Source organism: Primulina tabacum, chromosome 15 (assembly GCF_025594145.1).
Source record: "Primulina tabacum isolate GXHZ01 chromosome 15, ASM2559414v2, whole genome shotgun sequence".
Lineage (NCBI taxonomy): Eukaryota > Viridiplantae > Streptophyta > Magnoliopsida > Lamiales > Gesneriaceae > Primulina > Primulina tabacum.
Genome location: NC_134564.1, coordinates 36,839,105 through 36,855,382, shown reverse-complemented (window position 1 = coordinate 36,855,382; position 16,278 = coordinate 36,839,105). Strand labels below are relative to the sequence as shown.

At 34.5% G+C, this 16,278-nt stretch overlaps 5 protein-coding genes across 10 annotated transcripts; 2 read left to right on the top strand and 3 right to left on the bottom strand.

Annotated features, from left to right (window-relative positions):
* The first annotated feature begins 991 nt into the window (after nt 1-991).
* Nucleotides 992-2,089, top strand: LOC142526161 (putative F-box protein At1g32420). The gene has a single exon (XM_075630417.1). It carries the CDS (start codon nt 992-994, stop codon nt 2,087-2,089), a length of 1,098 nt encoding a protein of 365 aa, XP_075486532.1.
* Nucleotides 2,090-2,732: 643 nt separating this feature from the next.
* On the bottom strand, nt 2,733-3,329 carry LOC142526160 (NDR1/HIN1-like protein 10). Its single transcript, XM_075630415.1, has one exon. It carries the CDS (start codon nt 3,327-3,329, stop codon nt 2,733-2,735), a length of 597 nt encoding a protein of 198 aa, XP_075486530.1.
* A 3,910-nt stretch (nt 3,330-7,239) lies between these two features.
* On the top strand, nt 7,240-10,656 carry LOC142526581 (uncharacterized). 3 transcript variants are annotated; one of them, XM_075631073.1, is made up of 5 exons: nt 7,240-7,382; nt 7,843-8,047; nt 8,356-8,461; nt 9,817-10,042; nt 10,138-10,656. In XM_075631073.1, exons 2-5 carry the CDS (start codon nt 7,853-7,855, stop codon nt 10,217-10,219), a joined length of 609 nt encoding a protein of 202 aa, XP_075487188.1. In that variant the 5' UTR covers nt 7,240-7,382; nt 7,843-7,852; the 3' UTR covers nt 10,220-10,656. The 3 variants fall into 3 exon arrangements, with proteins under 3 accessions (XP_075487188.1, XP_075487186.1, XP_075487187.1); XM_075631071.1 differs by having other exon boundaries at nt 8,350-8,461; XM_075631072.1 differs by lacking the exon at nt 7,240-7,382 and adding an exon at nt 7,432-7,671 and having other exon boundaries at nt 8,350-8,461.
* On the bottom strand, nt 10,353-13,101 carry LOC142526580 (pyruvate, phosphate dikinase regulatory protein 1, chloroplastic). Of its 2 annotated transcripts, XR_012815288.1 has the most exons (4): nt 12,572-13,101; nt 11,655-12,294; nt 11,316-11,516; nt 10,353-11,158 (listed from the first exon to the last, which is right to left on the bottom strand). XR_012815288.1 is itself a non-coding variant. In XM_075631070.1 (3 exons), the coding sequence occupies exons 1-3, from the start codon at nt 13,064-13,066 to the stop codon at nt 11,413-11,415; spliced, it is 1,239 nt and encodes a 412-aa protein (XP_075487185.1). In that variant the 5' UTR covers nt 13,067-13,101; the 3' UTR covers nt 11,174-11,412. The 2 variants fall into 2 exon arrangements, 1 of the variants encoding a protein (XP_075487185.1); XM_075631070.1 differs by lacking the exon at nt 10,353-11,158 and having other exon boundaries at nt 11,174-11,516.
* A 384-nt stretch (nt 13,102-13,485) lies between these two features.
* On the bottom strand, nt 13,486-16,278 carry LOC142527946 (gibberellin 2-beta-dioxygenase 8-like). Of its 3 annotated transcripts, XM_075632950.1 has the most exons (5): nt 16,009-16,278; nt 15,669-15,741; nt 14,585-15,039; nt 13,996-14,317; nt 13,486-13,906 (listed from the first exon to the last, which is right to left on the bottom strand). In XM_075632950.1, the coding sequence occupies exons 2-5, from the start codon at nt 15,708-15,710 to the stop codon at nt 13,664-13,666; spliced, it is 1,062 nt and encodes a 353-aa protein (XP_075489065.1). In that variant the 5' UTR covers nt 15,711-15,741; nt 16,009-16,278; the 3' UTR covers nt 13,486-13,663. The 3 variants fall into 3 exon arrangements, with proteins under 3 accessions (XP_075489065.1, XP_075489062.1, XP_075489063.1); XM_075632947.1 differs by having other exon boundaries at nt 15,669-16,278; XM_075632948.1 differs by lacking the exons at nt 15,669-15,741; nt 16,009-16,278 and having other exon boundaries at nt 14,585-15,656.

Genomic DNA, 16,278 nt, shown 5'->3' with positions numbered 1-16,278 from the left:
AATATCAATATTGGTACCAAATTTAACCCAAAAATACAACAACCTTGCTAGAATCATGATTTGTACCTCAATATATATACCAAAATGAAACCTACGACATAGGGAACAAAACCTCTCAATCAATTTCCGAATTCCGGCGACGTACGAGCGGCAATTTGACGGAGAAATGGAAGAGGGGTTTTCGAAAAGTGTCGAGAAACACTTCAATATGGGTACCAAAACGTAGCTCTCGTCGAAAGGATTCCAAAACTATGCTTACTTTCGAAAATCGCTGACCGACGGTGGAGTTACGAGCGGTCAAAGGCAGAAGAAATCGTTTGACTTTTATTACGGGAGAGAGAGAACGAGATTCTCATTTCTTCTTTTCTTTTTTTTTTAAAAATTATTTAATTAATTAATAAAAGAAGTGGGCTGGGCTTTAGGGAAAATTTGGGTTGGGCTCTCACAGCAGGCGACGGTCTCTGATTGGTTTTCCGAAAATCGTGAGTTTTCCTAGAAAAAAAGAGTATCAATAGAAAGCTGATATCGATGATTTCTCACATATATATTTAATTAAATTTTTGAGCAATCAGAGTGGCCATAATCGAAGACGAAGCTTCGAAGTTTGTTGAAGTTTTTTTTAAGAGAATTATAGTAAGATACGGATGAGGAAGAGAAAATTACTACTATTATTATTATTATTGTTATTATTTACTAAAATGGGCTGGGCTTGGAACATGGGTTGGGCGCTCACACAAAATGTCTATAAATTGTTCTCACCCTCGCGGCCGTTCAACCGACATCATCGAACCCTACTTTCAGACAACTCCTTTGTACGTGTTCATCTAGATTCTTTTTCCGAAACTTAGTTCGAGTGTTTGATTTAATTACGTTTTTGTTTGTGTTTCCTACTTAAAAAATTATATGTTTTTGTTGGGATATTAACTTGTGATATTCTGTACTTTATTTTAGCTGGTCTATCTCGTTTATGCTTGAGAATTATTGCAGACGAATGAAATCAAAGAGGCAAAGAGTGGCGACAAACGCAGCAAATTCAAAGAGGAGAAGAACGGCAGACTCTGAAGAAGACAGGAAAAAAATATGCCTACCACATGAATTAATCTTCGAAATCTTGAGCAATTTACCTGTTATATCGTTGCTGAGATTCAAAGCCGTGTGCAAATTGTGGCGCGATATGATTCGAGATCCAATATTCATAGAGAAACACAGGAAGATGCAGACTTGCCTTGCTATCGCCTGTCACGGTGATGAAACACCTACTTCAGATACGGATGCAGCTGCAGAATCATCCACCACTTTATGTTTCCTCCATGGATTACAGTTGGAAAAATGCAACTCGACTCATACATACAGCATAAAGAACCCATCAACGAAACAGGTTCTTATTCTACCTAGTCCGAAGGATTTTGTCTTAATCATGACAATGTGTTTCATATCAACCAGCCAAGAATACAAGTTGGTGTATCTGTATCTTGATAAACTCACCCAGGACCGGTTAGGCTGCGAAGTTCTAACGATTGGGGCCGATTCTTCATGGCGATCCATTGACATCCCTGATATATCGTATGACCCAAATATTTACAAACTGAGAGACTGCATACTCATCGATGGGGTCTTCTACATAATGAAGGATTCTGAATACGGTGACTCCACGTTAATTTGCATAGAAATGGAGACAGAACAATTTGTACAAGTCAACATCCCACCCAACTTGTTATCGGATTGGAACACAATCTGGCCTATAAGGTGGGACCGCACAACGTTATCGGTTGTTAACATCGTGAAACAAAGACTTCATGTCTTGAAATTGGAAGACTACAGTAAGAATAGATGGAGTAAGAACAAAATAGATATACCATTAAATTTCTTGAAAGAATTTCCAGATTTGGACGAGGATCCTTACATTCGTGCAATTACAGATGATATATTGCTTTTCATTCTAAAAGCAGAACATGCTATATTTTACAGTATAAAATCTGCTAGCGTCAGATATAAAGCATCGGCCCCTCCGGGGCAAAAATTGTTCTTCGTTAGTAGGTCTACGCTGGTATCTTTGAGAGGGATGCAGCCAGTTTCGTATATTAATTGAAGAGTAATGCTAGATCAACACTTTAGTTTATATTTTTTTTTATCAATCAAAAACTATTTTCATTAAAAATATATTGATTTTTTTTTCACGGGTAGTTTATATAGCATTTTTTGTTAATTGAAAGCGGTGTGCCATGCAATCTGTATTTATTTTTTCTTTTTTCCTTTTTTAATGCAAACTATAAGTGAATCATTAAATAATTCATACGTACATACAAAATTATATAGAAATTGCTTCCAAATTGCGAGTTTGTGTACATAAATGGGAACTTAAATAAGTCAAGATTTTAAAGTTTTATTAAAGAAAAAATAAGTGTTTTCACGTTTGGATAAATGTTAAAATGTGCTTTTGTTTTTATTTTTAATAGAAGTAGAAACCAAAAATTATCACTTCTAAACAAATACTTAGATGAGTATTTATTTAGAACAATTTTTCGAATTGTAGTACTCGGAGACTTATCACATGTATTATGTTTGCTTTATCGAGTTATACGGAAACACGCTACAATCATGTGGGAATATAATGCATCTCAACTGATCTCGTGCAATTTTCTTCTGCGAGATGTGTCTGAATATGGTTGTATTATCTAAACAATGGATAACATCGAAACAAAACTTGAATCACGTACGCAGTTGTATTCTGACTAAAACGTTAAATTAATATTTGAAGTTGCTTTAATTTCGACGCCAGCCGGAGCGGGCGCCTGTGCTTCCCCTGACTCATGCTCGGCCTCAACATGGAAAATTGATTTGTAGTCTATCTGATGCAACTTGGTCTTCCATCTCATTATCCGAAACCTGACATATGTTTGCACCCCAACTATGTAGTCTATATTTCCTCCGTTCGTCTCTGCTTTCGATCCTTCTTGAGTGGGATGGATCAGAATGTCGAGTGAAGTAGTGTTCTTGTACCCCTGGTAGAACGCTGGTGTAGAGTTTGTCCCAACAATACAACAGCCGGGCTCGTACAAATTTAATGTGATGCCGCTGTAAAAGATCCCCATACGCTTGTTTGGATTCAAGATTTTGAGGTTAAACATCAAGTACTTGTCAGTACGATAGGCCGACTGATTGTTGTTGGAATCAAAAGCAAGAACCCGCGTATCTGAAATCTGGAAACGTGGATTTTTCGGGGTCAGGCTTAGCCATGAAAGCACACAGGCCACACTCAGCACAATAAAAACACAGAGTAAAAAGCAATAGAAACGGAAACGATCGTCATCGAGTATCCGGAAAAACATCGGTATGTAGAGTCCTTGAATTTTTTGATGAAACGAAATATGAAGAAATTTGATCGAGAGATAAAGGGAAATAGAAGCGGCATGCAAAAAGAAGATGAAAAGACATATATATATGCCTTCTGAATTCTGATAAAAATCATATAGATTCCGCACAAGCCAAGGATTTTCGATAAGCTTATCTTTTACAGTAGTTTTATTGTACTAGAAAACCATTTGCATAAAAAAAGGAAAAATTGTATTTCTTATCTATATATTTGTCGCTTAGCAAAACTTTGTGTGAGGCGATCTCACGGATCGTATTTTGTGAAACGGATCTCTTATTTTGGTCATCCGTGAAAAAGTATTACTTTATATGCTAAGAGTATTAATTTTTATTGTGAATATCGGTAGGGTTGAACCATCTCACGGATAAAGATTCGTGAGACCGTTTCACGAGAGATCTACTCTGGTCACTTTGATATTTTGATTGTATCCGATTTTTATCAATTTAAATAATTTTTGATAAAGAAAGTTGATGTCCCAAAAATAGCTACACACACATATGTACCGATCACAATTACTTTCGCAGATTTTGGGTTTATACGGTTTATCTTAATCTGCACAATTAATGGGCCTTCGTAATATTGGGCTTGACACAATACAGTCCAGTAATCAAATTGATAATTTAAGTGATCAATTCGCTGAAACAAACAAATGGTTTTGTTATTAAATATTTCAAATTTATTTATCCAAATACAACTTAAATGAAATATATTACACTAAGTATATTGAGCCACTTATAAGTTATAAGAAAGAATTTGTAGACATAATTTAAATGACAACTAAAAAAGTATTGATTATTCATTCTACTGTGTCAACTCAAATTGTTTGTCTTCCGCTTCATGATATTCCGCCGTTTAAACATACAGACCGTCTTTTAATAAATACAGACATAAATATAATTAAGCCCTCAACTTCAATTTAATATTCTACAATATTTATACTTACCCATCAATTCGAGGCGTTATTTATATTATTAATAATATTTTCTTAGCCAAGTCAAAACTAAACAATACAAATAGAACGCGAAAACACTCATAAAATTTTTTTAAAAAAATAAATAAAATAAACTTAACAAAATTGACACTTTTTTTTTTGGGGAAATATATTAATTGAAAAAGCATGTTGCCATGAGTTGACTTCGGCTTTCGGTTGCATGTGGTACAATCTTTTAGCTTATATTATAAGTAAAAATTCAACCATTAGACTCGGCCACTAGCCCAAAAAACAAAATTCTAATTTGATAAAATTGCCAAATATTTAGTATATATAATATGTTTATTGTGTGATGATCTTATATTCGTGATATGGATTGACATGGTCCATATTTATACAAACAAGTAATACTTTTGGCATTTTTTAGGAGATATATCGGATCAAAAGTATGTTTCACAAAATTGATATGTACGACGATCTCGCACGAGCTTTCGTTATATATACATTTGCACCCCCTGTATAAGAGAGACAGGAGGGAGACCTAGAGAATTTGATGACATGAGGGGGAATTATCTTTGTTTTTGTATAATAATAAATATGGTTTTTAAAATAAACTAAAAATTCTTGTGACGCCAGCTAACCCTTTTATTTTAATTTGGAAAATTCTATATCCTAATACTTATTTTATCGACTGATGTATCATAAATTTAATATTTCTTGAGATTCTAGACCTATAAATAGTATATTTTCAAAAAACAAAAATTTTAATTGATTCATATGGATGATATACCATTATTTACGTGAACTACTATAATTTTTATTACTTCTTTTTATGATCCTAATAAGTTATGATTTGAGTGTCTGTGTAGCTAGCTTCCTCACTTTCTTAACATATTTTTAAACAGTTTTTTGGATGCTTGATTTTCCTGGAGTTGGTTCGTTTATTGTCGTTCGAAATGTCAGAAAATACGACATTTTCGCCCTAAATTTCTTTAATATATATTTGTTAATTTACATTTATTTTGCCAAATTTGCAATATAAATCAGGTTATGGAACCGTTCTGGAAGATTTTTAATCTTACTAAAAGATACCTATATATATTGAAAAAATGTGATGAAAAGGAAATAATTTAACGATAGAAAACTCAAATTTATATGAATACAATTTACTCAAGAATATTTAATTAAATAAAGATACTACATACATAAAATTATTCTGTGGCGATTCAGAAAGATACCTGGGCTATTGGAGGCGTGGAAGAGAAGTGGTCCGGACCCGTGGTCCACATCCGAGAGATGCTCAAATTTTGTATTTTTTAAATATTATTACTAATATTATTCTTCTTCTTTTGCCAAAAATATATACCAAGGAAAATTAACTCGTTCCTATCTACTAATTCTCCGATCGATTCTTTCAACTTAACACCACAAATTATTTCATTTTGCCTCGGATTCTCTCTAGTTTTTTTTATTTATTTACCATTTTTTTATTATTATATAATAATAAAGAAGAAATTTATATTTTCGTCATTGCCCGATCACATATATTTTATTGGAAGTTCCTTCCTTTGTAGAACTGTTTTTCCCCCTAGCCGGGAACTAAACTTCAGGAGTGGAGCGTTATTGTCACCACACCCAAAAAATAATGATAATAGATTATAAAATTAAAACATAAAAATAAATCACACTGGACAAACATATGTAACAAGCTCGTCTGATAACATGTTGATAGGTAGGTCCGTAGTTATCATTGACATCAAACTTTGTTTTGGTAATAATTATTTGATGAGTGATGTTATTTTCAGTTTGTTTGCAAAATCACCTTTAAAAAAGTCTGCTTATTTTCGATTTGGCGAGGAAATTAATCTTGTATAAGTATTCTTCACATAAAACATTTACTTAACATAAAATAATATATATCATTCATGTAGGTTAGGAATGCCAAGATTAACTAGAATAGGTACATGCATGTGCGCCTTGCCTAAGACAAATAGAGGATTTATGCCTAATCTTGAACCAAAGTATTTCAACATTTTTACGCTACACGCATTCTAAATACATGTCATTCGAAAAAGAAAATTTCAAGATAAGCCCCAATTATATATCATTGTAGAAAAGTTAGATGATGAAGTAGTTTTTTTTTTTTAAAAAAAAATCAAAATAAAAGTTATTAATTTTTAAAATTGAGATGTATGAGAGAAAATAAATTGTAAAGAAAATTATGGTTTATGTTATTGGATGGTTAAATGGTGCTTTGAGAATTATTAAAAAGCTTCACTGTCATACTAAAATTAGTTAGCAAATTGGGGTTTAATTTTAATAAATCCATTTTACATATTTAGTGTTATTTTTCCTACTCTTTTACCAATTTACCCTTATTAAATTAATATCATTAACTATTTGTATAATTTTTTATCATATTAAAATATTCATTGAATAAGGGTAAAAGAAAATTTGTTTTTTTTTTTTTTGTATAAAATTTAATTTTCTAAACACTTTCTTACTCTGTGTGGAAACACACACAAACATAAATAAAAAAATATTAAAATTAATTTTTAAAATAATAAATTATTTAAAAATATAATTTCAAAAATAATTACTTATCTTATCTACTTAATTACAGAGTGATTAAAGATTAAAATAGAAGTTACTCTAGGAAAATAAAATCAATAAAACAATACAATGATGTTTATATATAAATTTACTTTTGTGTCGTAAAGTCACATAAAATTTGGTTAGCAAAAGAGTCTATGCTTAATATAATAGTATAGACAGTGTAGATATATGGAATATATATATGGATGCTAAGAAATTTTGTTGTCAACTAATGAATGATTTAGTCAAATAAACAATGAATAATTGAATTCATTTATACTAAACAACAATTGATTAATTATCCATATCAGTTATATAAAGATGTATCATTCCCAATCATTCTTGAAATTTACTCCTTGCCAACTCTCTCTTCTCTGTCCAGAGATATATATTAACATTATTTGAGTTGTAAACGCTAGAGAAGATGAAATAATAAAGAACAGTCGGTGAGTTTATCACACTAACTCAGAAGATTTAATCAAGGTACGTTAGAATTCTTCGGAGTTTTCGTTAATTAGATATTAATTCTTGTGATTAATTTGGTAGCAGTTGGTTCAATTTTCTTGTGCAAATGAAGCTTCTGTCTACCTTATCATTCACGAGAGGCTTACTACAATAAACCAAACTCGTGATTTCTTTTCATGTGTTTGGGCAAACAAAAGTTGACCCAGTCACCCTGCAAGATTAATTAATTTGGTATTATTAGATCAGTGGAATAATTCCCTGGTTTAATTTTCTTGATTTTTGGCGAAATCAAGAAAATCTGATGCTGGTAAGCTTTAACTATTTCTTATTCCCGATTGCTTTTTATGAGAATAGATTACATATATGACTGTTTCATTGTTCTTCCCGTAATTGACATTTTTGTTTTTTGTCAGTACAAATACATATATTTGTATAAGCTGCATAAAATTCATCGCTAGCTCCTTATTATTGTTTTCAGTTGGCCGGAGATGAGTTCAGAAAACCAGAGCTCAGTTAGGCCCGGAGAATTCGAATTCGGAATCGACGGAGGTCGAAAATCTTCATCTGTTTCTGGTGGATCACAAACAGGCTCGGGCAATATGAAGTCCGATAGCTTTGTGGTGGAGGTGGACAGATTCTGCCTTCCCACTGAGAAAGACATCAACGGAAATTCAAGAATTACGGTAAGTTTTTCACTTTTATATTTATTATGTATATAAATATTATCTGCTCCGATCTCAAGAAAGTGTTCTGCATCTTGATTAAATAATTATCTATTATTTGTTCCGACTTTTCGAAAGCTCTTAATTAAATGATGTAAAATATGGAGGATTATCAGGCGTGACAACAAGCTTGATTGATACTTTACTTTATCTTCTTGTTTTCAAAGAAAAGTGGTCTGATTAATTATATACAATTATACATACATACACAATTATATATATAGTTTTTGTGATATATATATCCTTGGTGGATGCGATTAAAGTTGCAGAGAAACCTTTCAAGAAAAGGATCCGGAAAATGTGGAGAGAAGAAAACTAATTCGATTCTTGGAGCTATAGAGAGAGACGCTTGCATGCTGTCAACTTCACCTAGAGGTATGTTTAGTTTTTCCTTTTTTTTTTAACTTTAAACTTCGATTATATTTTGTTCTCAATTTTTACCCAAATACAGAAGAATGATATATATGGGTTTTTCCTATTTTTTAAAAATTACACTTCACGTTAATTAGGTCATCAACATGACAACTAAAAATTGGTACCATAAGATATTTCTTTTGAGTAAATAGAAAATGAATTTAATAGTGAATAACCTCTTTTTAATAAAAAAAATTAGCAAAATTTTGAGAGTTTATAAGCTCTCAAGCAACTTATACAGCTTATAAGTTGAGCCAACACCCCCTCTAAAAAGCGTGCAAAGTTAGTCAAAACAAATATTTGAAAATTGATTTGATAATATAAAACGAACTTGATGTTTCTTGCCCCCTATGCTGCCAAGATATGAGTATCTTTAAAAGGCCACATTTTTTCTGCATTTACTCGTCTTTGAGTTCATTTTGTACACATGCACGCCTTTTGTTTCGAGGGTTTTTTTTGTCCATAATCGATCGCTAGAGGCCAAATGCCATTCTTAAAACACATTTGGTCACCCATTTAAAACCTGTCTTGTGGGGAATTACCTCTTTTTTCACATGGTGAGATTTAATATATCAACTTTGAATTGTTGGTGCGATTTTGTAAGGATTGAAGCTAGTCATATATTTTAATAATACTCCCATAATCCTAGTGCTCATAAAAATACTCATGTTCTTTATAATCAATTAACACTTGGTTGTACATAAATATGCGACACGTTATGTTGAGACTTAATGATCAAAAACTCACATCACCTTTAATTTTTGAAACTAATACGCAATTAGAACATGATTTTCCAAGTTCAAGCTGGTTAGGCTTCATCTATGATATATTGGATGTGTTACAATTCATATGAGTTAATACAAGATATTCATATGATTAACTTCTTGATATATATATATATATATATATATATATATATTTAATTTACATAATCATATGGACGTCTTGGTAATGATGTGGTGCTTGACACATATAAGTGACATGAGGATGCTACAATAGCGTCACGTAGGCAAAAATATTAAAATTGTAAAAAAAAAAATCGAATTAAGATTTAAATTTAAGAACATGGATAACAAAAATCACAAAAATTAAATATGTATATAACTAATAATGCAATTCTCGCTTTCAATCAATGTGGCAAGAAAATATGGTGGGTACAAGGAGAAGACTTTCAGGAAGGTTTTATTCTTAAATCAGACGCATCAACGTTACACAGTCATTCTGCCTGCACAATTTTACGAATGTCGAAATTGGGTACCAGAAACACAACATTAGTACTACATTCTACAATTTAGCAGCAGAACTTTTCCATGCAGCAACTTTACATGGAAGCAGCACGCCTGAAAAGCCAACTGTGGTAGTGGCATTGGGGGCCACCGATCACTCCACCATTCCCCAACCCCATCATCAGATTACCATCAATGGCAGCGTGAGCAACACAGCTACGGAAAGTAAATGTGGGAGCAAAAGGTTTAGTTTCCGACGTTATCCACCTTCCTTGACAGTTGATCCCCGAAGGATACTTTTCCTCTTCGCAACTCTGTAAGTTTAAACTAAACAAAATTATTTTTGCTTACTATCTCTACACGCATCGGTCAGGAAGCTAATCAAATGTAATTATCTCGTATCTGTTACAGGTCAAGCATTGGAACTATAATATTGATCTATTTCACCTTATCCATGACCAAGATCAATGGGGATGAGAATGCTCTTAATTAATAACATCGACAAAAAATTGCGCATAACCGAACACCACATATTTCAGGATTTCATACTCAACTTAGTTATGTTCCTGTTTCTTTTGTGCCAGAAAGCTGGCTTAATCTGCTAAGAGGGACGGGACGAGATGCAATACAAAAAGATCAAGCAGAGAAAAAGAAACTTGTTGAATCGAGGGGTATTATCAGTTGGATCTTCCATTGGATTTGACCGTATTTTCCGTAGACAGCTTTTTTCACAAACAAATCATTAAACGAGAGGCACTAGCATAAAGCATGAAGAATCTTTCAATTTGTATAAGATAGAAGAAAAAAAGAAAAGAAGGACGAGGTGCATACCGTTTTCTATATTTGTTTAGTCTATCTTTTTTTCCCTATTGGAACTCACTACCACTAAATTTGGTGCGTTCTGGACAAATGCAAAGAGAAATTGTGTCATTTTGCCACTTTTTATTTTTTTACCAACAAATTAATTTATGTTTGCTCCTGCTGCAACACACAGCAAACTACTCCTTTATATTGCTTGTGGCTTTCATGAAGATAAGCATCGAAAACATATCATGTAACATAAAGAAACGCGCAGAGTAATTTTTGCATACACAACTCATAGCAATATGCGGAATTAGAGAGTTGTGCAAATGGTCAAAATGAATTTGATGATTTGAATATTTTGAAGTAGTAACACAGCCATCAAATGTAGGAGAGAACTGAGTCAAGGACCAAATCAAAAGTAAAGAATTGATAAATGTTGGTTAAAATACGCATACTCTAGTATAATGTGTTTTTAGTCAAATAAATGTCATTTTTTGAAATTTCAGTTTCGACCAGATCAGTGAACCAAATGCCCCGGATGGCCGGAACATAGGTTCTGGAACGATGTTTGACCAGAAGATCCAAATTATTAAGAACTGCCAAGTGCTGTATTCAACCATGCTTGATGCTACACGAAGATACATAAGAGATCAAATTAGTAAATTTGGCTTCATGGCATCGTTCTTAGATAGATCAAAGTATTATACACCCATTACATGACAACAATATTTAGGTCGAGGTCTATTTAAAATTTCAGCTGAGTATACAATAAGCATATTGTCAACCTTTTTCTTCAATAGAAATCTTGGCACGTCAAATACCGATTTCTTTATCCAAATGAGAATCATATTCACTCCTGTTTCAGAACAGAGTTCTCACATCTTAGTACCGCTTAGAAATCCTCGGCATTGAGCATCTATTTTTCCTGTCATGATATAGTCTCAGCACAATTGCTGCTGTTTCTTCTATTGCTTTTCCCGAAACCTCTGAAATCAAAGCAAGAGACAGATTTGAATCAACGAATATCAGAACTATAAATTCACATTTCTCTTTGGCCTTAACACATTGACAGTGATTCATATATCAGTTACTAGCTGAACCTTGAAAGTATTATATGTATTTACCAATAACCGGCCAAATGGGATTTTGTTGAAAAATATTTCTGGAAAACTCCAGCTCGGCTTTAACATGGTCCATTTCAGAATAGCTGCTCCAGTTCTCATCCTCAAAGCCCAAGCTCTTCGCTCTTGCTTTCCTAATTGTTTGCAGCACGACAGGATTAATAGTCAGGGCAAACACCTTCTCTGGATCAACCTCAAAAAGACTCCTTGGCAATTTGACATCCATTACAATTGGCACATTGGCCACCTTGTATCCTTTTTGTGATAGATATATAGACAGTGGAGTCTTCCCAGTACGAGATACACCAGTAAGAATTATATCTGCCTTGGTCAAATTTTGAGGCAAGGCTCCATCATCTTGCTTTATGGTGAACTCAATAGCCTCTATCCTTCGAAAATACTCTTCGCTGAGTGAGTTCTCACGGCCTGGAGCCCAGCGAGGAAGGCCAGAGGGCGAGACACCAAGATGGGATGCGATTGCCTCCGTTACAGGGCTAAGCGCATCAGTACACGTTACACCCCAAAGCTCACATGCTTGTCTAGCTGTTTCAGCAATTGATGGATCGGCTAAAGTGTATACAAGCATTGCCCCCTCCTTGGCTGCTTGCTTGATGATTTCCATCAAGGGTTCCACATCATCAATCTCAACAAATCACAAACATAAATACAAAAAATAAGTTCAACTACATATTAATACCATATCCTCAGGGAGAGCAAAAGCACAAAGTCTAAACCAAATAATTTCTATATTAATCACAACATGTGGAGATGGAGATTGCTGAAATACGGATAACCGACTCTATATGCATCATCACGTTAACTAATAATTGATGCAAACGAATATTCAGACTGGAAAAGATGAAAATATTCATCGTCAATTTAGGAAAAGAACGAACTTCAACGAGAAACGACCAACGTACCCCGGAAAATAAGTGGGTATTGACGGGGCAAACCCGGTCCACTAAGCAATAATCGAACTGCCCCAACGCCGCCTGAACTAAATGCTCCGCCGTCCATCCAGTCCCATCAGATACCATATAAATGGCCTTCCCTCCCGCCGCCACATCCGTCACAAACCTTCCATTACTCCCGCCTTCCTTTCTAGGAGAAGATGTTTGGAATTCAGTTCCATCGGTATTGTCATCTTTAACAATAATCCCCAAAGCTGAATTAGCAGAATTCTGAACTTCAGCTGATAATTGCTGAATAGGACGGTCCAATTTGCGACCTGAGCGTATGGCCCGAGCCCTGGACCATCGATTCAACTGAGGACTGGTTTTGATTCTGTCAGCCTTCGGCTCACGAGGCGATGAAGGCTGTGAGACGAGCGGCGAAGATGGGATAGGTTTCGATTGGTTAGGAGAAGAGATGCTCGGTGCCGGGCTGTGTCGTTGGATGATTGATAAGGAAATCATCGTTCAAATTTTCAATTTGTTTTTTTTTTTTTAAAAAAAATTGTTATTTAATCTCAGCAAACTGTTATGATTAAAACTAATCATATTTTACTTTATATAATATAATTATATAAAATGTAATTATATCATCTTAAAAAAATGTAAGAGGCATTACAGAAAGAATTCATGATTAAATTTTTTTAAAATTGAATAATATTATTGATAAAGAAAAATCAATGCATCAAAATCAAAATAAAAACACTTCAATCAGATTCACAAATAAATAAGATAAAAAAATTAAAATATATGTGATGATATTAATATATTAAGGCAAAGTCAAAAAAATACTATATTTTAGTCTACTAGAAGTCTTGTCAAATGCTCTCATTATGGATTTGACACTGCTTAATGAACAACAATTGACATTAAAATAGAAAATATGTACAAATACAATCAATAACTTCATGTCCATTCTTAAAAACAATCAGACTAACCAACCATAAATATTAACTGTTATAACTAAACTTTATACAAACATTGACACCATCTCCACTTAATGCATTGCACTATATACATAAAGTGGGAAAATATTTCAGTATATATATAAATATAAACTAGCTATGCTCCACAGTTTACTAGAAAATTAGGAAGTCCTATTTTGTAACCCAAACGCTTAACATCTTCTTGCACCCGTTCTCTATATTCCCCGAACCTAAAACTTCTGTAAACACGAGGCTCTATGTTACTTTCTATGATCGTGTCGTAAGACGGACAGAAGAAGTAGGCAGTCGAAAACCTCTCCTTTTCCGCATTTGTCACCACTCTGTGTTCGACGCTTTTGTACTCATTGTTACTCCAAGCCTGCAAATTATTACACGCTTTTATAAGATCTACCTACTTTATCAATCGGGCACAATGGATAAAATACAATTTACCAACTATATATTTACCTGGAACAGATCACCGATGTTGATTATTAGGGCCTCGGGATTTGGTCTAACGGCGATCCATTTTCCATCTTTTACCAACTGAAGACCTCCGATGTGATCTTGGTGCAGTACGGTGAGGAAATCGCTGTCCGTATGTGGCATTATTCCGAACATATGAGGGTAACTCGGGCACCTCGGGTACCGGTTCAACCGAAGGTAGCAAGTGCTGGGAAGACAGGTTTCTTTGAAATGATCAGACTCGCAGCCCAATTCCTCGGCCAGTATGTCTACCAAATCTTGTGCTAGTTCAGACACCATTGTCGCGTATTGCTCCATTGTTGAGCTAAAAATTTCATCCCGGAAAATAAAATTAGTATATCTAGTTCAATTAAATAATGAAGCATGAATGAATACTGTATTGTGTTGCCATGTCAAATGAATCATACACGATAATTTGTGAGGCAAGGATTTGCATTTAGATGGAAAGAAAGGAATGAAGATATAAAAGAGATAGATAGATAGGCGCCCCAAAAGGATATGTATGGAGTATATAAACTTTTTCGAGTAAATATCAAATTGCAAATGAAAGGGACTGGTTCGGTATATTTACCTGAGATTGTTGTATCCACCTGAACCCAATATATCACTCAATAACACATGAAAAGCCTCCGACCAAGATAGCTGCTTCAAGCAGGTAGCGGAAGGCGTCCCCCACCGATAACTTCCGGTCGAGAAATTCAAATCTTTGCTGTTTGTTTTCTCATGGAATGGCTTCTTGAAAAGCTTGATTTGTTCATGTCTCATTCTTTGGAGTATCTCCGCGGGAATCCCGTGGTTTATTACTTGAAAGAAACCCCACTCTTTCGACGCCAGAGATATGTTTTTCTTGCATGCCTGCTTCTCAAAATCTCCAAGATTTAACTGGTTGAGGTCGATTAACGGCAGCTGGCATTCTCCCACGACCGGAGGATCGGTAGGAATATTCTTCTCATTCAAGTTGCTCTTGAAGAGATTCCCATAAGTTTGCTCGAATGGCGGATCAGGTGATTCTTCCATTCTCACAATCTGAAACACGCAATATTGATCAGTAGCACATGTACATAATAACATATGCTACAATAGCTAAGCTGATCAGCATGAATTTAGAGAATCGTCAGAGGAATGGAAAATAAAGATTTGTCAAGGCGCTTCGATTCGATTAGTTCGAGTACTCTAAGGTTCGACTATAACGATCGGGACGTATAGGATTAGAGTATGCAGATTGGACTAAAAACAAGGCGAGCCTCGGGCGAGAGCATTGTTTCATAGAAACTTGAGGTCATGTGGTGGATGGTTCCAAAAGACAAGGGAAAGATAATAAAAATCATATTTTGACTATGTTTCTTGTTTTGCCCTCGATGAAAACGTTGCGTTATGTCCCTCCATCTGCACGCCTTTGATGAATTTGAAGACAAGGTCAGTCAACGCCGTCATTTAACACGTTTGGGGGAGAGGGGCGTTTGTTTTGGGGAAATAATTGACGATATATCTTCACCTTAATAGCGAAGCAGGACCCATTACCGAGTGTACCTTTAATACACGCGAAACTAACTCGGAAAATACAACTTTCTTCACTCATCTTTTGATCAAAGTTTTTAATCGCAAAAAGCTAACTGTAGATGAGAAAAGATCAATCGGTAGATGTGTGTACTTACGTTGTTGAGATATTTTGACTGGTTCAAAGACAACAGTACCATGTTGATTCTTTTCCCACTTATATTTGATATCCTGCAAATATTAATCATAAAGTCAATAATGGCAACTTAATTAGAAAAAGAATCAATGCATGGTCTCCATCGTTTTGCACCAAACCCATAGGAGGATGTGGTTAAATATTTGCATGGTGATGTGCACACACCACATATTTAAATATAACTACGTTCATCGAGAATGTTTGAATTCTCAGGTGCTGCAATATTTAGTGCATATGTACATCCAGAAACCGTAGTTACATGCTAATGCAAATGTAATACTCAACATGAACTTCACGCGTACGTGCTGTGGAAAGAAAGCGACTATATATCCCTGCCGGTCACTCTCACTGAGATATTTCTAGCTAGTCGAGTAACAACTTGAAGAACATCAATAATTTGTTAGAAGAGATGCGGGGAATGGCACAAGGAATAGCTTTCTGGGCTAGGGAGGGGGCGGATAGGAGGAAAGGTGGAAAGAGAGATATGGAATGGTGGAAGCACTATGGAATTAGTTGTCCTAAAAGATTGGAGTGGGATAGATAGATATTTATACGAGAATTGAAAAGGGGGC

What these genes read in the sequence shown, in the direction of transcription:
- LOC142526161 (XM_075630417.1), top strand. Translation starts at nt 992, where the DNA reads ATGAAATCAAAGAGGCAAAGAGTGGCGACAAACGCAGCAAATTCAAAG.
- LOC142526580 (XM_075631070.1), bottom strand. Translation starts at nt 13,066, where the DNA reads ATGATTTCCTTATCAATCATCCAACGACACAGCCCGGCACCGAGCATC. An exon ending in ATACCCACTTATTTTCCGGG is followed by an intron (nt 12,295 to 12,571) that starts GTACGTTGGTCG and finishes TGATTTGTTGAG; the next exon opens with ATTGATGATGTGGAACCCTT. An exon ending in TCCCATTTGGCCGGTTATTG is followed by an intron (nt 11,517 to 11,654) that starts GTAAATACATAT and finishes CTTTGATTTCAG; the next exon opens with AGGTTTCGGGAAAAGCAATA.
- LOC142527946 (XM_075632947.1), bottom strand. Translation starts at nt 15,758, where the DNA reads ATGATTAATATTTGCAGGATATCAAATATAAGTGGGAAAAGAATCAAC. An exon ending in GGTGGATACAACAATCTCAG is followed by an intron (nt 14,318 to 14,584) that starts GTAAATATACCG and finishes TGAAATTTTTAG; the next exon opens with CTCAACAATGGAGCAATACG. An exon ending in ACATCGGTGATCTGTTCCAG is followed by an intron (nt 13,907 to 13,995) that starts GTAAATATATAG and finishes AATAATTTGCAG; the next exon opens with GCTTGGAGTAACAATGAGTA.
- LOC142526581 (XM_075631071.1), top strand. Translation starts at nt 7,853, where the DNA reads ATGAGTTCAGAAAACCAGAGCTCAGTTAGGCCCGGAGAATTCGAATTC. An exon ending in ACGGAAATTCAAGAATTACG is followed by an intron (nt 8,048 to 8,349) that starts GTAAGTTTTTCA and finishes ATGCGATTAAAG; the next exon opens with TTGCAGAGAAACCTTTCAAG. An exon ending in CTTTTCCTCTTCGCAACTCT is followed by an intron (nt 10,043 to 10,137) that starts GTAAGTTTAAAC and finishes TATCTGTTACAG; the next exon opens with GTCAAGCATTGGAACTATAA.
- LOC142526160 (XM_075630415.1), bottom strand. Translation starts at nt 3,329, where the DNA reads ATGTTTTTCCGGATACTCGATGACGATCGTTTCCGTTTCTATTGCTTT.